At 41.3% G+C, this 20,921-nt stretch overlaps 1 protein-coding gene across 7 annotated transcripts in view; it reads left to right on the forward strand.

Annotated features, from left to right (window-relative positions):
• The window catches only part of LOC111575102 (inositol 1,4,5-trisphosphate receptor type 1), a 78,215-nt gene that overhangs the window by 42,455 nt on the left and 14,839 nt on the right, over positions 1 to 20,921 (forward strand). For 4 of the 7 annotated variants that reach the window (XM_055010883.1, XM_035952709.2, XM_023280027.3 and 1 more), the window contains 12 exons: positions 4,792 to 4,839; positions 6,241 to 6,373; positions 8,392 to 8,579; positions 13,271 to 13,454; positions 13,640 to 13,893; positions 15,095 to 15,295; positions 15,375 to 15,485; positions 15,813 to 15,908; positions 16,052 to 16,195; positions 16,366 to 16,473; positions 16,593 to 16,785; positions 18,409 to 18,531. In XM_055010883.1, coding sequence (XP_054866858.1) covers positions 4,792 to 4,839; positions 6,241 to 6,373; positions 8,392 to 8,579; positions 13,271 to 13,454; positions 13,640 to 13,893; positions 15,095 to 15,295; positions 15,375 to 15,485; positions 15,813 to 15,908; positions 16,052 to 16,195; positions 16,366 to 16,473; positions 16,593 to 16,785; positions 18,409 to 18,531 — 1,783 coding nt within the window. The remainder of the gene's footprint in view (positions 1 to 4,791; positions 4,840 to 6,240; positions 6,374 to 8,391; positions 8,580 to 13,270; positions 13,455 to 13,639; positions 13,894 to 15,094; positions 15,296 to 15,374; positions 15,486 to 15,812; positions 15,909 to 16,051; positions 16,196 to 16,365; positions 16,474 to 16,592; positions 16,786 to 18,408; positions 18,532 to 20,921) is intronic. The other 3 variants (XM_035952710.2, XM_023280029.3, XM_035952707.2) reach the window with 2 other exon arrangements.

Here is a 20,921-nt window from a genome sequence, read left to right on the forward strand (position 1 = left end):
GTAGAATGAACCTATTGCATATGTGTGCGTGTACATTTATTTCCTTTAGTGCTGAACTGAAAGGTGCGAGCCTGATCAGGGATTTGCCCTGGGGAGATTCCAGCTTGGTGAATTACACTGTAGTTGGGGCGGATGTGGCAGCTGAGAAGGGTTAGTCTGTGGTATCTGTGGTAAGACTGGGGCTGATTAGCTGCTACGTATCTACTCTGATCAGCATATTGCGTTGTGGTTTAATGTGGTGACAGTGAGGCAGCGTCCACAGACCTGTGAAAGATGCTGATCCTCTGGTGTGTGTGTGCTGAGCATGAAAGCCCCAAATCTGAACTCTGCCCCACTATGGTGCTGGCATCTGGTATCAAATCAGCTGTTGTGCTTGTTTAAGTGACTTTTAAGTGTTGACACAAAGTCCAAGTCAGACCCACGTCAAGATTCGCAGGTGCTAAAAACAAGACATCAATTTTGTGTCATCAGCACACGTAATGGAAATTTTATAACTTGCAAGTAAAAGCTATTAATCATGAGGAATAATTTTTGGATTTTTGGACAACTTAATAATGCAGCTTTTAAATATTGTGTGCTGAAATGTCAGCATTTGCATTTTGTGTATTCCGAAGCATTTTTCTGAGTATGCTCTGTTTCCCTTTTGTCTTTCACACTATGTCTCTGTCTGTCACTTTCTCTGTCTCATTCTGCTTTTACACCTCCACCCACTCACAGAACAATGAACAAAATCCGTCCCTCTGTTACCTGCTTTAAGAGATTATGTGTCGCTGGCCATTACAAGTCAGAATCTCTTATAATATGCTTGTAATGCTTTAAAATAAAAACACTTGCAGCTGATTAATTATGTTGTCATGGAGGTGAAAACAGCCCTGTTTTGTTACCTCTTGGGATGTTTGCAGATGCAAGATTTTGAAGAGGCAGGCAGGTTTTGAGTTTACAGAGCGTGTTATTTGTTGGAGTGAGGTATTTTGTCTTTGCAAGAATGGATTCAACATGGCTGTTTAATGTCAGGTACCTGATATTGACAGTGTACCTTTACACAGTATACTTTAAAGTACAGTAAAGTACTTTAACTTCAACAGATGTGCACTGTGTTACTGTGCTGTTATTAACTCTGTTATTATCTCTTATGTATTTGTGCTATAGTGGTTAAAGCATTGGTGTATTCTGTTTTAGTATGTCTCTGATTAATGCTTATTTCAGTGAATTTAAATCTTATTTCATGACTTTACTGACCCACCTGCAAGTTGGCAGATGCCTTAATTGAGTAGTGCCTTGAATGCAGCGTTTGACAGGCCAATTAAGAAAGTCTAATAATGGAGTAATAAAACATCATGAACTCTAATGTTTCTCTATAAAGCAGAAGTAGTTAATAAATGGTATAAAAGCAATATGATCCAATGTTCTGCTCTTTATAGTCATCAGATAACCCAACTGAACACCTTATAGATCTTTTTTTCCCCTTTATTACATAATGAGAGTGAGGAAGACAGGAAATGTGGGAAAAGAAAACACTAGCATGGCATGCAGTAAAAGGTGCAAACCAATCTGGAATCAAACTGAGGATTCACTGCTTGAAAGCATCTGTGCCCTTTCGCTCCTGAAATATTGTCAAGTTTACCTTTCAGTAGAGTTCCAATGTGGTTTTCATGGTTATTGTGGTTTTTCCTGTAATTTGTCAACAGTTTGTAGGTCATAGAGTAAGTTATGAAACATAGTTGTCAGTTCTTTGTGTGCTGCTTCTTAGGTTTCCAATCTGTTCAACTGCCCCCCTGAATGTTTTAGTTTAGAAGGAGTATCAAGGTAAATCTTAGTCATTGGTGTTCAAAAAAACAAACTTGTAAGCCTTTGTTAAAACTGCGTACATACGATGCATTATGCCCTGGACAGAGAGGCTTTGTCAGTTGTCAGGGTGTATAAATATAGTCATAATTTGCTTGTTATTCTCTTTCTGTCTTTCCCTTGTTCTGTCGTTGTTGCCCTCTGTGTTTTTGGTGACAGATGGCCGCTGTAAGCAGCTCTGTGTCACTGGTTTAGTGGCCTGGTTCCTTTTGGAGTGATTATGTAACTCTAACCCCATCGCCCCTTGCCTCTCTCTGTTCCCCTCTCCTGCCCCTCCTAATGTGTCCTTTTACATAACAATATATGTGGAGCAGCGCCTTTGACTAGTTTCATTTTCTCTTGGTGAGCACACAGTGTACATACAGGTGATGGATTTTGATTCTGCAAAATGGTGTCTCGTGTGAATTCCCACTGTTTTGGTGAAACAATAAGGAAATTAGAAAGCAAAAATGGGAAAGCAATAGATCTGTATATTACACGCTAAATCTGATTATTGTGCTTGAGTTTCATCTTGCTCACAACATACCTCAAACTGAGAACATCGCACCATGTGTTTACTCATTTCTGACTTTACTGACAGTTGCAGCGTGATTTCAGTTTTTGTATTTTCTAAAATAATACAAGAAGAGTTTGACATTTTGAAGAACAGGCCTGTTGTTGTTCTCCCAGAGTGTCACTGTGAGGCACCCTTTAGGGAGCACACAAACCTGCTGCACCCGACACAGAAATATGTGGAAAAAAAAGCTGGGTGCTCATATGAACATTGAGCCACTTGTTGCTTGCTCTACTCATTTGTTCTGTTGATACTGGAAATTAAAAAATCCTTTCAGTTGGTGCTTTTAGTGTAAGAGACTGGCAATAAAATCAACAAATGTAATTTTGTTAAATTGTTTTTATAACATTGCCTGACATTAATTTGAAGTTTCAGCTGTCTGAGATAATCAGACCCAACTAACATCTTTAAGAATTACAGACTTTTATTTTGAAAATGCTCCTTTTCATCACAGCTCAGAAAGGAAACACAATCTGTGGATGCACAATGGAAATTTGAACTAAAAAAAATCAACAATCTTTTGACTTTACTTACTCTTAAGATCAAAAGTGTATTATGTAGGATTTTTTAATGATCATTATTAAGAACATAAATGTTCACAAAATAAAAATGTGTTTCAATATTCATATGGGCACCTGACTGTTGCATAACACAAATTCTGATTTTGTCCTTTAAGTAGTGAGGCTTACAAATGCTGGTTCATGGATTTTTTTTTGTTGTTTAGAAAGAGCCAAGCTATTCTCCTGCTGTAAGCTCATATTTACCATGCAGTTCAATTGAACGCTCAACAGGAAAAGTAAATAAACAACATTCCCAAAATGTTGAACCTTAAGAATTTGAAAATTGAAGTGTTTCAACAGTTTTGTTCTTGGGAGTCATTGCTTCAGCACAGAGTTTGAAATCAAACAATGTTCACCACATAAAAGTGTCAATTCTCAGCCTTTATTTGAGTGGTTTCTATCCACACTGAAAGAACTGTGTGAGGGGAAATAGCCACTTTAACACACTGTGCCCAAATTGCAAAGGTTCAACAGTAATCGAACAGCTAAATGTTTCTTGTGCAACTGTGTGTTGTTTCAGTGTCACTTCATGCACAAAAGAGCCCACACAAGTTTTGAATGAGAGCTGACATTTAGACTGCGGTGAAGCTGACTGTTTGTATGAAGGGTAAAAAGGTGAGCATGCAAGAGAACACAATAGTAAGCCTCAAAAGAAATGGAAAAATCTATCAAAGATATGTCAAAGCTAGTTGGTTTGGTAAAATCGGCAATTGGGTTTATTCTAAAAAAAGAAAAGAAAAAAAGCATAAACAAAACCCTGGCATGCATGAGCACAAGCCTTGTGGATTATTTGTATGGTGAAGAAAATACCCTTCATGGCTGCACAGCATGTCAACAATGTAGAATGTAGGCGTTTGGGCTTCCTGGTGAACAATCGAGAGAAGAGTTCATGACACGATTCACTGCAACAGGCGCCTGGTAAACCTGAAAAACAGAACGGTCAGGTAATAGTTAAAAAACTATGACTTGAGCATGTGAAACTGGCATTTAGAAAGGATTTTATAGCTGGTGGAAGCAGCAGGGTGAATGCTGATTCAACAAAATGCATCAAAATGTGTTGGACAACATTTCGTTGTTTGGCAGGACAGCAATCTTATCAAACAACCAAAGCAACCAAAGAGATTATTCCCTTTGAAAAGCTGAAATATGCTCTAATGGCTGAGTTAGTCACTTGATCTCAGTCATACCGAGCATGCGTTTTACTCTCTGAAGACCAGACTAAAGGTAGAGAGACCACAAAAAGCAGGAGTTGAAGGTGGCTGCAGTGAGGACTTGATTTCCAGCAGTTATTAACTGCAAAGGATTTCCACCAGAATATCAAATATGATGAGTTTGGGCCTCGTGTTAAAAGTGTTGCATGTCCTCAACAGTTTCTTGTCTATATCGATACAGTGACTCAAATTAAAGGTGAGATTTTGCTTTTTAATGTAGCAAATTCATTTTCATTATTTTATTTCAAACTGAGTCTTCTGAACACAATTTGTGTAACTGTCCATACTTACAGGCTGTACTGTAAAAAAACAAAAAACAGGATCTTAATGGAATTCAGAAAATGAACTGAAGCACTAATAACACTGCACATGTCCTGTAACATTTTATTTAATGGTCAACACTGTACACATCTCCTGTCTCAGTTCTCTAAACGCTCCACAGCCATAATGTTTCCCTGGCTTCTGATCTTGCTATAAAAGCATGGCAGCTCGCACTGAGCAGACCTTTGCATGGCCACTTGAACCAGCTGAATAGGAACATGATGTGGTTATTAACCTGACAATTGCCTCCTCTCTGCTGCATGAATACTAACCCTCTGTTTGCACTGCTCACTGCACCCAGCAGCTGGATCAGAATCAGCCTGAGAAGCTGTTGGAAGACCAGAAGAGGGTATGTACTAACATAAGCATAGCAACTTAACTGAAAACTCCAACACTACATAGATTCATGGTGAGATTTCAGGTTTTCAATATACAACAATCATGCATCTTGAATGAAAAATTACCCCTTTGTGATCCAACCACTCTTTCGCTTCTAGTGCTTCAAGTAACACTCAACTAATCAACAAAAAAGCATCAAATGTCTCTGATTGTATTTATGATAAAGCAGTAACTTTGCAGAGATTTTGATGTGTGCGCTAAAGTGGCTGACTACAACTGACATTTCAGAGTAGCAATATTGATTTGTCAATATATAATTGTCATCTCCAAAAGAAGAACATTAATTTGCAAGCTGGTATCTTCATCAGATGTTCAGGTGTTAAATAAATGTACCAAACAAGATGTCATCATCACTGGTTTCCTCCGGCTGACTCCTTAGCCGTTTGATAGGGAAGATTCATTCAAATTTCCAACATTATAAAGAAACTTCTGCTTGTATCATCATCCAAAAGTGTCAAGTGTGAAGTACCAGCATCCTTCCTCCTGTCATAGTTTCTGCATCTCCTCAGTGAAGGCCAAGTTTGTGTTGACAGTTTAGATGACGTCCTGAGGAGTTTGGCTAATGACTCAGGAAGTCACAAAAAGAGATCCTCCAATGAGAACAGAGAGTGATGATCTGACTACAGCTGATTGTACTTTGCTGTTACGCACAATGCATACAGCTGATTAACCTCCTGTCAATACAAGAGAACAGTGAAGAATGTTCTTCACACCTCCTACATAAACTAATCCTGACCTCTAGAAAATAACTATGGCAGCGGAGCTTACATAATGCTGCTGTCGTCTATCAAGGACCGCCCACAGCTGACAATGATTTGCACATAATCACACAAACACAGAAAAAAAACCCTTCTCTTTCATTTCCTTCACTTTATCCCATGGGAGGTCTGTCAGGTAGCTATGGACTGTGGTTACCATAACAACAGCAAAGTCGTGCTTCTGACTGCTCGACGGTGGATGAGTCACAGTGTGGGAGGGCTGGCCCCAGGTCTGTCTAAGTGAAAACCAGGACCTCACATTGCCACTGTGCAGGGTCATTGTTGCCATGATAACTATAAGTGTCGGCCGTGTGGGTGGCGAATGGCATAAACTTTGTTATACCTGAAAGGATTTTTATGCAATTTTTAAACATTTAGAATTAAAAGTGGACATGTCATTGCTCCAGAGCTATCGATCACAGAGCGTGGTCGCATTGGCAGGCAGGCTGCAATTTTCTGCGTTTGGGCTGTTTTATTGTCTTATGTAGCTGAAATGCACAGCATATATCACCGATGATGCATGTTGTCCTTGTTACACAACGTCTTCACTGACATCACATCATTACATCCTTCCCTTTCTTTTCCTCTCATAGGGCGAGGCACTGAGACAGATTCTGGTGAACCGTTACTATGGCAACTTCCATCGGAGTGGTGGGCGGAGGGAAAGCCTGACGTCATTTAGCAATGGCCCCCTCAGTCCTGTAGGACCAGGCAAAAACCCATCAGGTGGGACGCTGTTGTTGCTCATCTCCGACACCAAACACAGAAGTTTGTTGTTAATTCTTCTCAGTCGGAAATGTTTAGTTTGGCGCACAAGGCCATGAGAACACTGATTTCAACATCTTATACTGAGCTGGTCTCTGTTGAGCATTAACCAAAGGCCTTTGCCTGTGAGGAGGGGGATTAAGCAGCCAGTTATGACTACATCTACTTCAGGGGGGCAAAGTCTAGATAAACTTTTCCCTTTTGTTTAGCCAAAATGTTTCCGCCCCTGAAGTCGTAGTAAAGCAAAGTTCTCTCAACAGTGTTATATAAGGACTGTATCTGTCCCTGAGCTGGTTATCAGCTCCTGAGCTGTGCTGCCAGTTGCCCTTTGAGCACGCAGAGCACAACATTTTTTATCACTACCTGATAACACTGTCATTGTCTTACTATCTGCAGTCAAAATACTGAAGCAATGCATCTCTGCCGTTTGCCTCCTTTTATTTGAGCTATTGCTTGATATGTAACACATGTGATGTAAGAAATGTTATCAGCATATACTTTTATGAGGACATGAAGAGTTGATGCCAATAGTTTGCGCTGCGAATCTGTTTTTACTGTTACCACTTTGACCTAATAACCAGAATGGCTGGAGTCTGCTGTGGCCAGCAGTGATGATGCTCGGTTGTGACATTATCACCCATCACATACAGTATATATTATTCATATAATTTGTATTACAGCTGTGACAAACAGCTCAGATGTTTGGATAAATCACATTTTGACAGAGAAAATCACACTTGTTCCCAGTTCACCATCTTTCCCTTGTGCACCAAGATGCTGGCAAACTTCCAGACCACCAGACCCCTCCCCTCCATGATCCCCTTTTTACTGTTGCTAGGTAACTTATGGCTACTTCCTGTGAAAACAGCCTTTGCACCTGTTGCAGAAACAAGAGCCAGGCTGAGAATTCCATATGTAGCCTGAAGCTGGGGCCTCGGGGGGGAAATGTGCAGGCGAAGGCATGTACAATGAATTACACAACTGTACAGTTGCAGAGAACAGTTGGTTAATACAGGATTAGCAACGCGGCAGTTTGGGTTTAAGTTTTGTTGGAGTAATTCAGTGAGGATTATGTTTTATACTAATAATGAATGTATGATGTATGATAAAAGAAATTCTGTGTTTAAGGATTTGAGCTGTAAACCTTAATGATAACTTGGAGATAATTAAAAAGAATTTCACAGTCATTATTAGGGATGCAAGATATTGGATTTGTGTTGATATTTCCCAACTCATATTTGCTGATGCTAATATATGCACATTTTTGTACCTAATTGCAGAGAATGTAAAACCTGTCCTGTAGTGAATTGACATATTATAACTGATATTCCTATCATGATTCACTGGGAGTTGCAGATGTAGAATCCAATGATTTTCAAATGTACACATTCACAAGTCAAAAAAAATAAACAAAAACAAGGTCAACTTACATATAAAACATTTCATATTTTTTATGCAACATTTTCTACTAAAAACTGCAAACTTGTTGCCTATAAACCACCACCTCTCTGTCAGTGCTTCTTTTGGGAAGACATTTAATTTTAAAGACTTCATATCAGTGATGATGCTGATCATCCCCCAATATTAGAGTAATTTTTCATAGGATACAAAATTTATAAAATAGGTAAATTTTTAAAAAATGATGACAAATTCTAAATTGAACAACTTTTGCATCGGTGTGTACTGTAAGATAAAGTCCAAGCAGCTGCAATATTACTGAAGAAAGATTGTGTGTGTTGTGTGTTGTGAATGTGTTTCTGTCTTGTTAACACACCTAATCCAGGATTTTCAGATAGTCATGTAGTTTTTGGATCATTTACCTGTCAATTACCTACAAATTACTTATTAAACTGTCACATAGTTAGAATTTTGTTTTATGTTAATTTGCCAATTTAACCTGATTAAAATGGACATTGAAAAATATTTAATTCACATCCCATATACCTGATTTGAACTGTTGCCTTGTCACTGTGGTGCAGCTTTAGGGGGCCCTGGAGGCCTGAGTCGTGGGGAAATGAGCCTGGCAGAGGTACAGTGTCATCTGGACAAAGAGGGAGCGTCTGACCTGGTTATCGACCTCATCATGAACACCACTAGTGACCGAGTCTTCCAAGAAAGCATCCTCTTGGCTATTGCGCTGCTGGAAGGTGGAAACACAACCATCCAGGTCAGTTAACCACAAACGTCTGACTCACAAATATGGATTGTCCAAACAGAAGGAACATTTTCATCTCCTGCATCTACTAACCAGTGCACCATGTCTCAGTCTTTAGTTAAACCATCGCATGGTGAAAATTATCCGCTTTCCTATCAGTCTAGATGATGTGCTGCGATACAATCAGTGAAATGGACACGCTGTGGTATAGATGGAAGTTTCTATTACTAGACAATCTACATTATCTGGGTCAGTGGGCCACCATAGCCGCACATGTACATTACCAGCGCGGCTTTTCTCCCCATTACATTCTGCACTAGATCAATTAACCTAGAGACCAGACCATCTGTTAATGATGTCAGTAGTTTGTAGATCAGAATATTTTACAATATTCTTACATTTCATTACTTTGGTCACTCTTAGTTGCACTCTCAGTCAGTGAGAATGAATGTTTTTCCCATATTTGGTTTGATCTGGGCTGCTCGACGCTCTTTTTCTCTCTTTGCATGTCTTCTTCATGTCTCTTGCTCTGTCCGTCGATCTCTACGTCTTTCCATTTGTCTGTCTGTATGTGTCTTGTTGTGTAAGCAAGGGGCTTGCATAATCAGATTAGAGCGAGGAAGCCACTGTGGCGGAGATAATGCTTTGGCTTCCCACGGCTGCTGCAGAGCTATGTCACGTGATCGGCCTGTGTTACATAAGGCCTGTGTGAATGAACAATGAGGAATGTCTCAGCCTTCAAAACATTCCAGCCTCGCTCCCTCGCGTTCTCTTGCCGGCCCAAACTGGGTCATGCTGGGCCTCCGGAACTGGGGCAGTGGGGAGAGAGGGCGGAGGGACGAGGAAACACAGAGGGGATTGAAGAAAAGCTGGAGCCCTTCTTACCCTTGCATTCTTGAGTTTGTTCTGGCGATTTTCTTAGCAGGAAAAAATATTCTGCTGAGTTTGAATTGTAACATATAGTGCAAATATTTGTGTTCTTTGACTGAGGCTTATTCTAAAATCCAGAGTTTACAGTGCTGACTGCACTTTACAAGAGAGGATCTTTTGATGGACAGCTTTAATGTTGAATTTATATATCAAATGTACCTTTTACACAAACAAATTGGACAAGATTCACTGTGTTTGCTCTCGACTCTCTTGAGGAAAGCACACTAAGAATAACTCGGGTTGTTTTTGTCGGTGCCTTCGTTTGAAATGCCGAGCTGTGCACCTGTTGGGTTTTGGATATCTTGTTCTCACGTAACACAGTTAACTATTTACTCATGGCCTACATATTGCACAAAAATAAACCACACAGAATAACTCCACTGCACGCTTATTCACTCCCTTAAACACACACATATGCTGGTTTTGCTGTCATGTAGAGCTAATGCAGAAATTCCCTGGGAGTTAAGATGTATTATATTTTTATGTTTTTTTACACTTGTTGACTGCTAACTGCTTTTGTGTATTTCTGTAAGCTTTTCTGCGACAGCTTTGAGACATCTCAGACAGCTGTAAATTGTGCTGTGACAAGTCAACTTGTGACATTTCACTCGTCAGCAGTCTGCAGTCTAACCACATGCTGTTCGGTTTCTCTCCAAAGAATGTGATATGCAGGTGCGTTTAACCGGTGTTGTGATTTTTAAAAATTTTTTCGTAAGATATTGATTAGAGATCTCCTTCAAGTTGGAACGACTATGGCAGAAAGAACGGAGAGACGAATGAAGAGGAAAAGGTCTTGGAATAGAGGAGAGCAGAGCTGCGATTCCATTTGGTTTGCATGTGGTGCTGCCTGACATGAGAGGGAGGGTGAGAGGAAAAGGGAGCATGAGTATAAATAGCTGTTACATAACATCCCTTTGTTGATGCCAAGTGGCGGAACGGAAGGAGAGAAGGGAAAGCGCTATGACCTTGTTTTTCAGTATTGTCCGCCCCCACCTCGTCCTGCTCCTCTCCGTCTCATTCCACTCAGGGTTTGTCTCCATAGATACAGACAGGCTCTGTGTTTACCCGACACTGCAGGGGGCCCCTGAGATGCTCGTCCCTCTCTTCGCTCTTTCCTTCCATCCTCCTCCGTTACTACCACTTCATTCTCTCCTTGCCTTGACCGCCATGTGTTACTTCATTCCCAACGTCATCTCTCCATCACGCCACTCTTGTCATTGCTCCTCAAGCGCTATCAAAACACAGATGGTGTCTTGACACAGCAGCACAGATTTTTGTGTGTAAGGACGGGCATCGAAACACTACAGAGGCAGCTACGTGGTTAGACATGAAAGTTTAGGTGTTTGCTTTTGATTAACTGTCACATAAATTTCTGAAGAAACCGTAAAATGATAGTTTTGTGATGGCGCTTTTCGTTACTATGGTGTCCTGTCTGTCTGCAGAGGCATTGTCTTTGTTTCAGTGACTCACTCGATCCACCAAAACTCAGTTCAATTCTAAGAAACTGGATTTTTAAAAAAATCACTCGTTCAGTCTGCTTTTGCTGCAGGTGAAAACTTTCACTGCAGGGTGAAATAATTAATAATCCTGAATGTTTAATACATCACCTCCAGCTGCTGTCGATCAAACAAACTTGCCTTTGCCACGGTGAAATATAATACTTCAGATACTTCAGCGTTCCCTGATCCATAACATGAAATATTACTACCAGTCTGCACTGACTCTGAGACTGAGGACAGTGTCTAACCTGGGATATCCTTGAGATGAGCACTGCGGCATAAATAAAATGATAGGCCGTGGAAAATGAATCTGATTGCATAAGAATAAAGTTGGCAGTGGCAGAGCTTTGGAGTGAGATATTGTATTGCGGAGCATGTGTGATATGTGGGTGTGTCCTCCCAAAATTGGCATGTGCCTATGCCGGAGACAGCTGACCTAGTTTTGTGAGTGTAAAAGTCAGTGGGCGTATTAGCGTATGCGCTCTCCAGCCTGTGTGTGCTTGTACTGTACAAGTGTGTGTGTGTGTGTGTGTGTCTGTGCGAGTTATGTAATGGTAAAGGGTGAGGGAGTGCTCTCCTCTGTGTTTGCTCTGCTCTAATCGATGTGTGCTATCCTGGCCCAGTGCCTCATGCCTCACCCTCTGCACCCTGCCTTCCTCACCCTCCCTCCCTCCCTTCCTCCTTCCCTGCAGGCCCACGCTTTAGCTGATGGAGGACGGAGTTATATGAGCAAAGACAGAGGCATGACCATTGGTGTCTGTGCCCCCTCCTCACCCCTACCTCCTCAGCCATGCTGTGAGCAGTGAGTGGGCTACCAGCAGTGCAGCTAATCCCCCCTCTCTCTCTGCGCTCTCCACTCTTTCATCAAGTTGTTTATTGCGTGATGGCCTTGCTTGGCAGCCCCCTTCTCCTCCCCCTCCTCTCCTCTCCCCTCCCCTCCCCATGCTGCTATCTTCCTCGTCCCTGAGTGTTGGCAGAGTGCGTACGTGCAGGAGGGCTGCTGCTCAGTGGTGGAGGGCCTGGGTGGGGCACAAGGCTCTGGAATCTGCTTCAGGGCACAGCACACAATTATGTCATTGTTTCTTTGGAAGGAAACTTGGAGGCGAAACTGCATTTGCTCCGCTTTGTGTCACATCAATAACCAGCATAGACTCTCTCGTTTGGCTACTTCCCTGTTTTGCCACTGGTTTTGATTCTGAATGAAAAGATTTCCGAGTGCGTTTAACATTAAATTCCAATACATGGAAACCTCCTACTGCACACACATTCAGAAAATGTCCTGAGAGTAGGAGGAATAGGACTTGCTTTTTCTGTTTTTGTTCAACATTTTCCTTGTGACTATCATTTATTTGATTCCTCCAGTAGCCCAGTTTTACATCTAACCTGGAAAGACAGATGGTTACATAACAAACTGGCCTAGATACTGTCTGATAACATTCTCTCCCTCCCTATCTCTGGCTCCTGTTTCCCCTCTCTCAGTCATCTGTTTTTTTCTCCCTTTTTCTCCCCTATTCCCTCTTTGGTATCTGTCTTTTGCCTCTAGCATTTCTTCCCCCCTCTCTGCTTGCCACCATCTCCATTTATCTGTGTAAGTAGGCCAGGCTTCTCCCTCTCGTGTCATTTTTCACCCTGTTAGTGTGGCAAGGCTGCTCCGGCTGGTTCAGGCCTCTCCATAGGCTGCAGCGCTAACAGCCCTTACATAATCAAAACAACAGCCCTGTGGGTTGGGACATGGTGTATACATTGCGCTCACAGGCTTGAAAGTGTTCTAATTCTGCATGACCCCATTCCACAGTGATAACTGCAGCGTTTAAACCCTCAGAACGCAGAAAATCCAGACTTGCTTCGCTGCAGTTATATAACGTTTTGTGAAGGTCCTGTCGAGACCGGTTTTCTCAGATCAGGTGATGATTTGTTTTCCACTGTTCGCGAAGACAGTTTGTGCTGACTAAAACATACATGTGATCATTTATGTTGCAACAGAAACTAATGATATCTTTTATTATTGATTAATCTGTTTTCTCTTGATTTATCTATGTCCCTTTTTAAACTTGCTAAACATTGCAAAGTAACATCTTTAAATTGTTTGTTTTAACCAACAAACTGGCCAAAATCCAAAGATATTCCATTTTGAAGTGGTACAAACATAGTATTCTCCATCTAATGGCTAATAGATATCTACCATTTTATAGTGACAGACAATGCATTCTTTATGCTTTTACCAGACAATACAATCAGTAATTTGGTTTTACTGTTCTTGTCCTGTGTGTCCAGCGTTCATTCTTTTGCCGTCTGACAGAAGACAAGAAATCAGAAAAGTTCTTCCGGGTCTTTTACGATCGTATGAAGTCGGCCCAGCTAGAGATCAAAGCCACTGTTACAGTAAACACGAGCGACTTGGGAAATAAGAAGAGAGATGATGAAACGCAGGACAAAGATGTCCCTGTTCGCAAAAAAGGTCTGAAATCATCTGTTTCAATTAATTGTATGACCTGATGTTGGGTAACCAGCACCCACTGATTTTGTGAACTACAGATTCCATCTTTGTTTCTGAATCCAGAATAGAGAGAGGATTTATGAATTGGTGGTTCTGTGATTTCTAACTGCATCCTTAGTCCCTGTTTTGTGTCTCTGTCTGTGTAGCAAGAGACTCGGCAGTGATTATGACCGAGGACGTGAAAGAGCAACTGATAGAAGCTTCATCTGCCACCAAGAAGGCCTTCAACTCTTATCGGCGTGAAGCTGACCCTGAGGACCACTTCACCTCAGCAGATGGGCAGCCCAGCTCTGGGGACAAGAACCAGGATGAAGGAGAGATGAGCTTTGTGATTGTTATCATGCAGCCGATCCTTCGCTTTCTCCAGCTGCTTTGTGAGAATCACAATCGTGACCTACAGGTGGGACAGACTGAGCATCAGACGTTCGTTTTACAGATATCCTCTAGAACAGAAATACTTTATTGATCAACAAAGGGGAATTCTGTTGTTACAGTATCAAGCAGAAAGAGTAAAGTGGCCACCACCACAATACAAATAAATAAGAAATAAGGAAAAATTACTAAAGTACAAAATGCACAATAAAATGTAAAATATACTATAATTAAAAATGTGCTGAAGTAAAAAATGCACAGTAAAGTGTCAAATGCTAAATATAAAGTGAATGAAGAAATTGAAGTTCTGTAAACAGCAGTGCAACATGTGCAGTTAGTACAATAAGTGCACCGGGAGCAGAAAAATGGATAACCGTGAAAACAAAACAGATGCTGCAAAGCAGAGAGTGCTGAGAGCTCTCTGCCAGCCAGAGGTGAGGTGTTAAACAGAGTTATTGCAGTAACCACTTTAGAATATGGAAACTGAGGCTTTGCATGTCATCTTTATTTAGCTAGATATTAAAGCTGCAAAGTCCTTGCTTCATTTCTTACAACTTGCACTCATTGAGCCTTTTTTCTGTGTCCTGCTCTTCCACCTGGCTTTTAAACTGCAGAATTCTGTTACTTAACTTGGAAGTATTAGGATCAGTTCCAGAAAGAAAGCAGCTGGATAACCTTATTGCATTTAGAGCTTTACAAAACCCTAAGGATGGTGCCAGCTGTCGTTTACCTTAAAGTTGAAATAATTACATAATTACCCCTGTATTTATTTTTTAAAAATATTTTATTTTGCATTTTGCAGTGTCTGCTGATGAACTATTGTTATAATTGAGCTGAAGGTCACTCCTTGCTATGTCTCTGGGCTCTAGGTTATTGTTTAGGTTATCGTTAAAGAAGCAATTTACAGAAAAATTAAAAAATAGATCTTTTAATTGTTCAATCCTTTATATCTATGCAAGTTTGCATGAAGACAGAGTGGATTATATTCTGTCATGTTTTGCAGAAGTAGTTGTGTGATGCACCTAAATTTTTTTACAACTCATCAGGATGCAAAGAACTACCTGAACTATTCTTGTAATGTTTTGTCTTTATATTCGGTTTTGATTTCTAAGTCACTTTTATCCACAGCAGTTAATTCAAACATATCACAGTCATTCATCAGTCTAACCAGTATCACTGCTTCTGCTGCCTCTTAACCTGCCGACCACAACCTGTTTCATGTTCTTCAGAACTTCCTTCGTAGTCAAAACAACAAGAACAACTACAACCTTGTGTGTGAGACGCTGCAGTTCTTAGACTGTATCTGTGGCAGCACCACAGGAGGTCTCGGTCTGCTGGGACTGTACATCAATGAGAAGAACGTTGCCCTCATCAACCAAACTCTGGAAAGTCTAACAGAGTACTGTCAAGGCCCCTGTCATGAAAACCAGGTAGAAAGGAGAAAAAACAATTAGATTCTACTAAGGCACTACTATCTGTCATTAATTTTTTATTTCCTATTTTCTCCAGAATTGCATTGCCACTCATGAGTCCAACGGTATTGATATCATTATTGCCCTGATTCTTAATGACATCAACCCACTCGGGAAGAAGCGGATGGACCTGGTGCTCGAGCTCAAGGTACAGTGCCGGATAGATCTAAGGTTTTCTAAAGACTGGGGCGTTGTGTTTGCTTCTTGCGTCAAAAGTGAGAAAAAAACTGCAGTAGTTTCCTTTCACAGCAGAATGGAATATCACAAACAGGCTTCAAGTGTAAGAGCCGGGCATTCATTCGTCTGAAGTAGCTTTTGTGCTTATCTGCCAAGACAAATAGCAGCAGAGTGCACTTTCCTAGAACAACAGGGGTTCTGTCTGTTTTACTTGGATAAAGAAGCCTTATAGAACTTAAGTTCTTATCTTGGAGCTTTTCTTTTCTTTTGCCTCCTTTCTAATTTTTTTCACTCTCAGAACAATGCATCGAAGCTGCTGCTTGCCATCATGGAGAGCCGCCATGACAGCGAGAATGCTGAAAGGATTTTGTACAACATGAGGCCTAAAGAGCTGGTGAGGAACTGATGTTGTGTAGCTTGTCTTTTCAGCTCAGCTACAACATCTACTCAGCTCTGCTTGGCTCTTGTGTGTATTACAGAGAGATAGTATCACATATTAGAAGTATGACTTGGTGGTATATGTGTGTGTTGGTGCAGGTGGAGGTGATAAAGAAGGCCTATCTGCAGGGAGAGGTAGAGTTTGAGGACACAAAGGAGGAGGAAGATAATGGAGAAGAGGAGGAACATGATGCCGCATCACCCCGAAATGTTGGACACAACATCTATATTTTAGCTCACCAGGTTTGCTATTTATCTCTGCAGCGTGTTTCTGGATCCCATGTTTATTTCCCAACTGCATTAGACAAAGTATTCTATAATTATAAAAAGAAATAATCTCTCCATTCATGCTGGAATGTGTTGGGGGTTTTTTTGTGACAAGCTCTCTTGTCGGCTGTGTGTCCTTCATATAGCTGGCACGCCATAATAAAGAGCTGTCCATGATGTTGAAGCCAGGAGGGGCGAGTGGAGAGGGAGATGAGGCCTTGGAGTTTTATGCCAAACACACTGCTCAGATAGAGGTCACAATAAGCATATTAATGTGAAAAACTACAAGTTTGCTGTGTATTTATGCAAAAGTTGTCACAAAAGTGACAATGTGAGAGAGCCTTGGAGGTGACTATATGCACTCTGTGTACAGATTGTGCGCCAGGACCGTACCATGGAGGAGATAGTGTTCCCTGTACCCAACATCTGTGAGTTCCTGACCTCAGAGTCGAAGCTGCGGGTTTACTACACCACCGAGAGGGACGAGCAGGGCAGCAAGATCAATGACTTCTTCCTGCGAGCAGAGGACCTCTTTAATGAGATGAACTGGCAGAAGAAACTCAGAGGTAGGGGCTAGACTTAGGTTAAAGCAATAATGCAACAATGTCTCTAGTAATTACGTCGGATAAAACAGAACCACTTGAGCAGATATAAACGGTAATAATCTTTAATTGCAGGGAATGAACTGAGCTCTGTAGGGGCTTCACAGTTAATCCAATAGGGAGAACAAGACAGACAGAGAGCAGACAAGCGAGAGAAAGGAAGGAATGACATACAACAAAGGTTCCTGGTTAGAATCAAAATGGGAGACTGTTCAGTTATGTGGTATGTGGGTTAAACATGGTTTTCAGGATCCTCTTGACAGGTTTCTTAAAAAGAAACTGCAGTTAACGGTGGTGAGACAACTCTGCCATCAGCTTGTAGCAAGTAGGAGCTCAGATTATCAAGACAGCCTTCATTCCTAAGGAGTTAATTGATCCTGAAGAGTTAATGGTTTGCACAACGTCAGTGCCTTTTTTCCACAAATGTCATGCCAGTTGGATGGCTGAGCTTTTCTGAGAAGAATTTGTATGTTCTGCATGTCCCCTTGTGTTGGATTATGAGCGTAGGAGTGAGCATGGTTTTCCGGTTGTGTGTCTCAGTGAAAAACTAGTCACATGTCCACGTTGCACCTAAACTCTCACCTAATGCATGCTGGGATAGGGCTGATCAGGATGAGCGGTCACAGAAAATGGATGGACAGATGTGCATCAGCAACTTGACAGCAGGGCTAACATTGTCACTCTGCATGTGCTCCTGTTCTGTGCGTGTGTTTCCACTGTCTAAAAGTAGACAGGGGCTTTCCACGTTCTTTGAGCCATGAAACATTTGCACAGTAACCTTATGAATCACGAGTGAGAACCTGCTTGCTCATGCACACAAACATACACATGCAGACCCGCACCCACACTCAGTCACACTTCTAATCCACGTACAAGACTTCATACCCACATAAAGGCTTATTTTATCTCTTGCTCACAAGAGGGGATGGACGGAGAAAAGTCCCTGCATCCGTTTCTCTTTTCCAATAAAACCTGAGTGCACGAAATAGTCTATTAAAAGTCAGATTGTAGTTTTGGAACAAAGGTCAGAGTGACGTGTTTTAGAGTTTTGTTCTTTGCGTTGACCTTTTAAAGCTTTATCATCATTTTAATGAACAATATCGGTGGTTTAAAGTTGTTTCTGCTGTTTTTAAGTGCCATACTGTCCTCATATTACCTTATAGTAAAGTATTTTCTTCTTGACAACAGAGCCATTTGAGATCAATTTTCAACAGTCCTGATTTCTAAGTGTTACCCTGCAGCTTATTAATAAGTTGGGATTGGATTTGATAGTCAAATTAGTGCTTTAACAGTTGAAAAAACACTCAAATGGGAGCACATTTTGATATTTTATATTTCAAATGATATTCTTAAGAAATGTCACTAGTCGGAGTCTCTCAAGTGTGATGATTTACTGTTTTTCTCTGGTTTATATCATTTTAATTGAATAATTTGACCTCTGGTTTTCAGTTAGCCAGCTTCACTTCAGGCTTATAGAACTCTAAGAAACTTAACAGATTTAAATAATTGTTGGTTGGAGTCTTAAATCATGCCACTTAGTCCTATTTTATTTTTTTTTAAAAAGTGTGTCTGCCCTCCCCTCTTCAGCCCAGCAGGTGCTATACTGGTGCTCCAGAAACATGTCGGTGTGGAGTAACGTTTCCTTCAACCTGGCCGTGCTCATGAACCTGCTGGTCTGCTTCTTCTACCCCCTGGAGGGGGTACATGGAGGTCAGTCACGCGAGTAGACACTTCAGTATGAAAACATTTAAACTGCTCTGTTAATGTGCTCACATCCTGTGGCTAATATTACTGTGAAATTTCCTGTTGCATTTCCAGTTATTCAGTAATATGGAATAGAAAGTTACTGTGAATTAGATATCAATCATGTTTTGATGACGCTGCGTAGTACTTATTCGTGCATATGAAACATTGCTGTGTGTATGGGGATTTTTTTCCCTGCATTTTGTTTTTGCATTGATGCTGTTTGAAGTGAGTATATTTGTGTGCTCTGCACAGATCTTGCATTCGGACTTCTTTAGCAACCCGGGTCAGACAAAGGTTATCCGCTCAACAATGCAAAACAGGAAGGACAGGGGATTGCTGACAAGTTTTTCTGCTACAAAACACTTCCACTAGATTTTAAAAACCTGTACTAACATGCCATGGGTTGAATAATATGAAAATGATAGACATGTGGGAATTTTCTAAAATGACGGCCAAATAAAGGCCCAGTATGGAAAAACTATTTAGTGAAAAGCAAGTTTAAGCAGAACTCTGGTATAAGAAACTGTCTATAAAGGCTTATCACACAGCACTGCCACCCACAGAGGTAAACTGACTCCCAGCCCTTCTACCAGGCATCAGCATTGACCCACTGATCTCCTTTTGCCTGTTTGTTCTGATCTGCTGACTTCTAATCAGCTGATCAGGATTAGGAGCAGGACTTGAAAAGCTCTCTATCTTTGTGTAAGACACACCCACAGACTAAGGTTCAGCTCATATTTGCCCTCCAGCACTATGGAGACCACAGTAAACACAGCAGCGGTGCAATTTCATTTGCTTTCAACAGAGCCTACGTTGGCGTAGGCAGCACAAGGCTTATAAGGTGATCCAAAATGTCAGTCACCTCGATTTACACTACACAAACTATTTAGCCCTCCTCAGTGATGTATATCAACTTTGCCCTTTTCCTGTGGCATTTCCTATTTGAATCTCCTCCATTAGACTCATGGAAGGAGGAAATGGTGATTAAAAATGGCTAATTTGGCAAAATGCTGTTTGCAAAGCTAATTATATAAAATAATATCCACGAAATATCATTGGAGCAGCTGTCTTTTGGCCAACTTTTAAACTGATGCGTTTAAATGTTCACCAAAGTTTTGAAATTACATAAAGTAATAAGCCGGTGAATACATCTTGTATACGTCTCTTTTAAGTTGATTTACATCTCAACTGCTTATCTAATGGAATCATAAATGATGCTAAAGTCTAAAACAAAAAGTTTTGTACAACATGAATAAGGTCTGAATGAGTCTCCCTTCTACTCTGGAACTTGGTCTGTGTGTAAGACGTCATCACGTGAGACTCCAGCATACCTTTGGCCTGCTTAAACAGGCACTTTTATGGCTCCTGGCCTTTGCTGTCTCACTCACACACACACACACACACACACACACACACACACACACACACACACACACACACACACACACACACTCTGTGCTTGCTCTACCTCTGCTCGCCGCCCTCCTTTGCTCGGGGCTTTGGGTTATAAGAGCAGGAGATCTAGGTCAGTGTGTTCTGGCTGCATGCATGACTAACTGCTTTTTGACGAATAGCTTCGGTTAGCATCACACACTCATAACACATGCTCTCACTCAGACTCGGCGCACGCTTGCAGCCCTCTCACCTGTTGATTGTCTAGGTGTTTGCACACAATCATCCACCTGCACGTCAAACTGCAGTGTAAGGCAGGTACACCGTTTGCAAGTGCGCGTACGTGGCCCTCTTTCAGTCTACGGCATCACAGGAGCTGCGTTTTGCCCGCCACTCATTCCTCATGAATCTTTCAGCTGAGGTATTTTTAGAGATGGCTGTTATGTAAGTGGCACCTGTCATGTGATCTCCACAGGGACTGGGAGGGAGAGAAAACTAGAGACAGGGAAGGAGACAGAGATAGGCAAGGTGGGAGGAAAGGAAGTAGGGGAAGGAAGGAGGACTCCCTGAACTGCAGTGCTCTGACTCTGTTTTGTCATCTACTGCATCGCTCTCTGTTTTTTTCTTTTGTTATCCTTATAGTTCTGCCTTATTTTCTTTCTCAGCTTACCTGTTCTCTAAAGTTCATCTGCGATCAGTGCTAATTGAGTACTTACAAACATACACATGGTTTAAGAAAGCGATCACTAATAAAGGCAGCAGTTTAGGTGTGGCCTTACTTTAAGCTAGTTAAAGCTGGTTGAAGATTTTTAGTCAGAAGGACAAGTTGCAACATGAAACCTTTGACTGGGACACTAATCCTGGATTTACCCCAGGATCGAGGCTAGCACCAGGTAGGCTCTCAGTAAAGCCTAGCACACACACACACATGCACACACCCTCACACAAAAACTATGTCATAG

This window comes from Amphiprion ocellaris, chromosome 5 (assembly GCF_022539595.1).
Source record: "Amphiprion ocellaris isolate individual 3 ecotype Okinawa chromosome 5, ASM2253959v1, whole genome shotgun sequence".
NCBI classification, from domain to species: Eukaryota; Metazoa; Chordata; class Actinopteri; family Pomacentridae; genus Amphiprion; species Amphiprion ocellaris.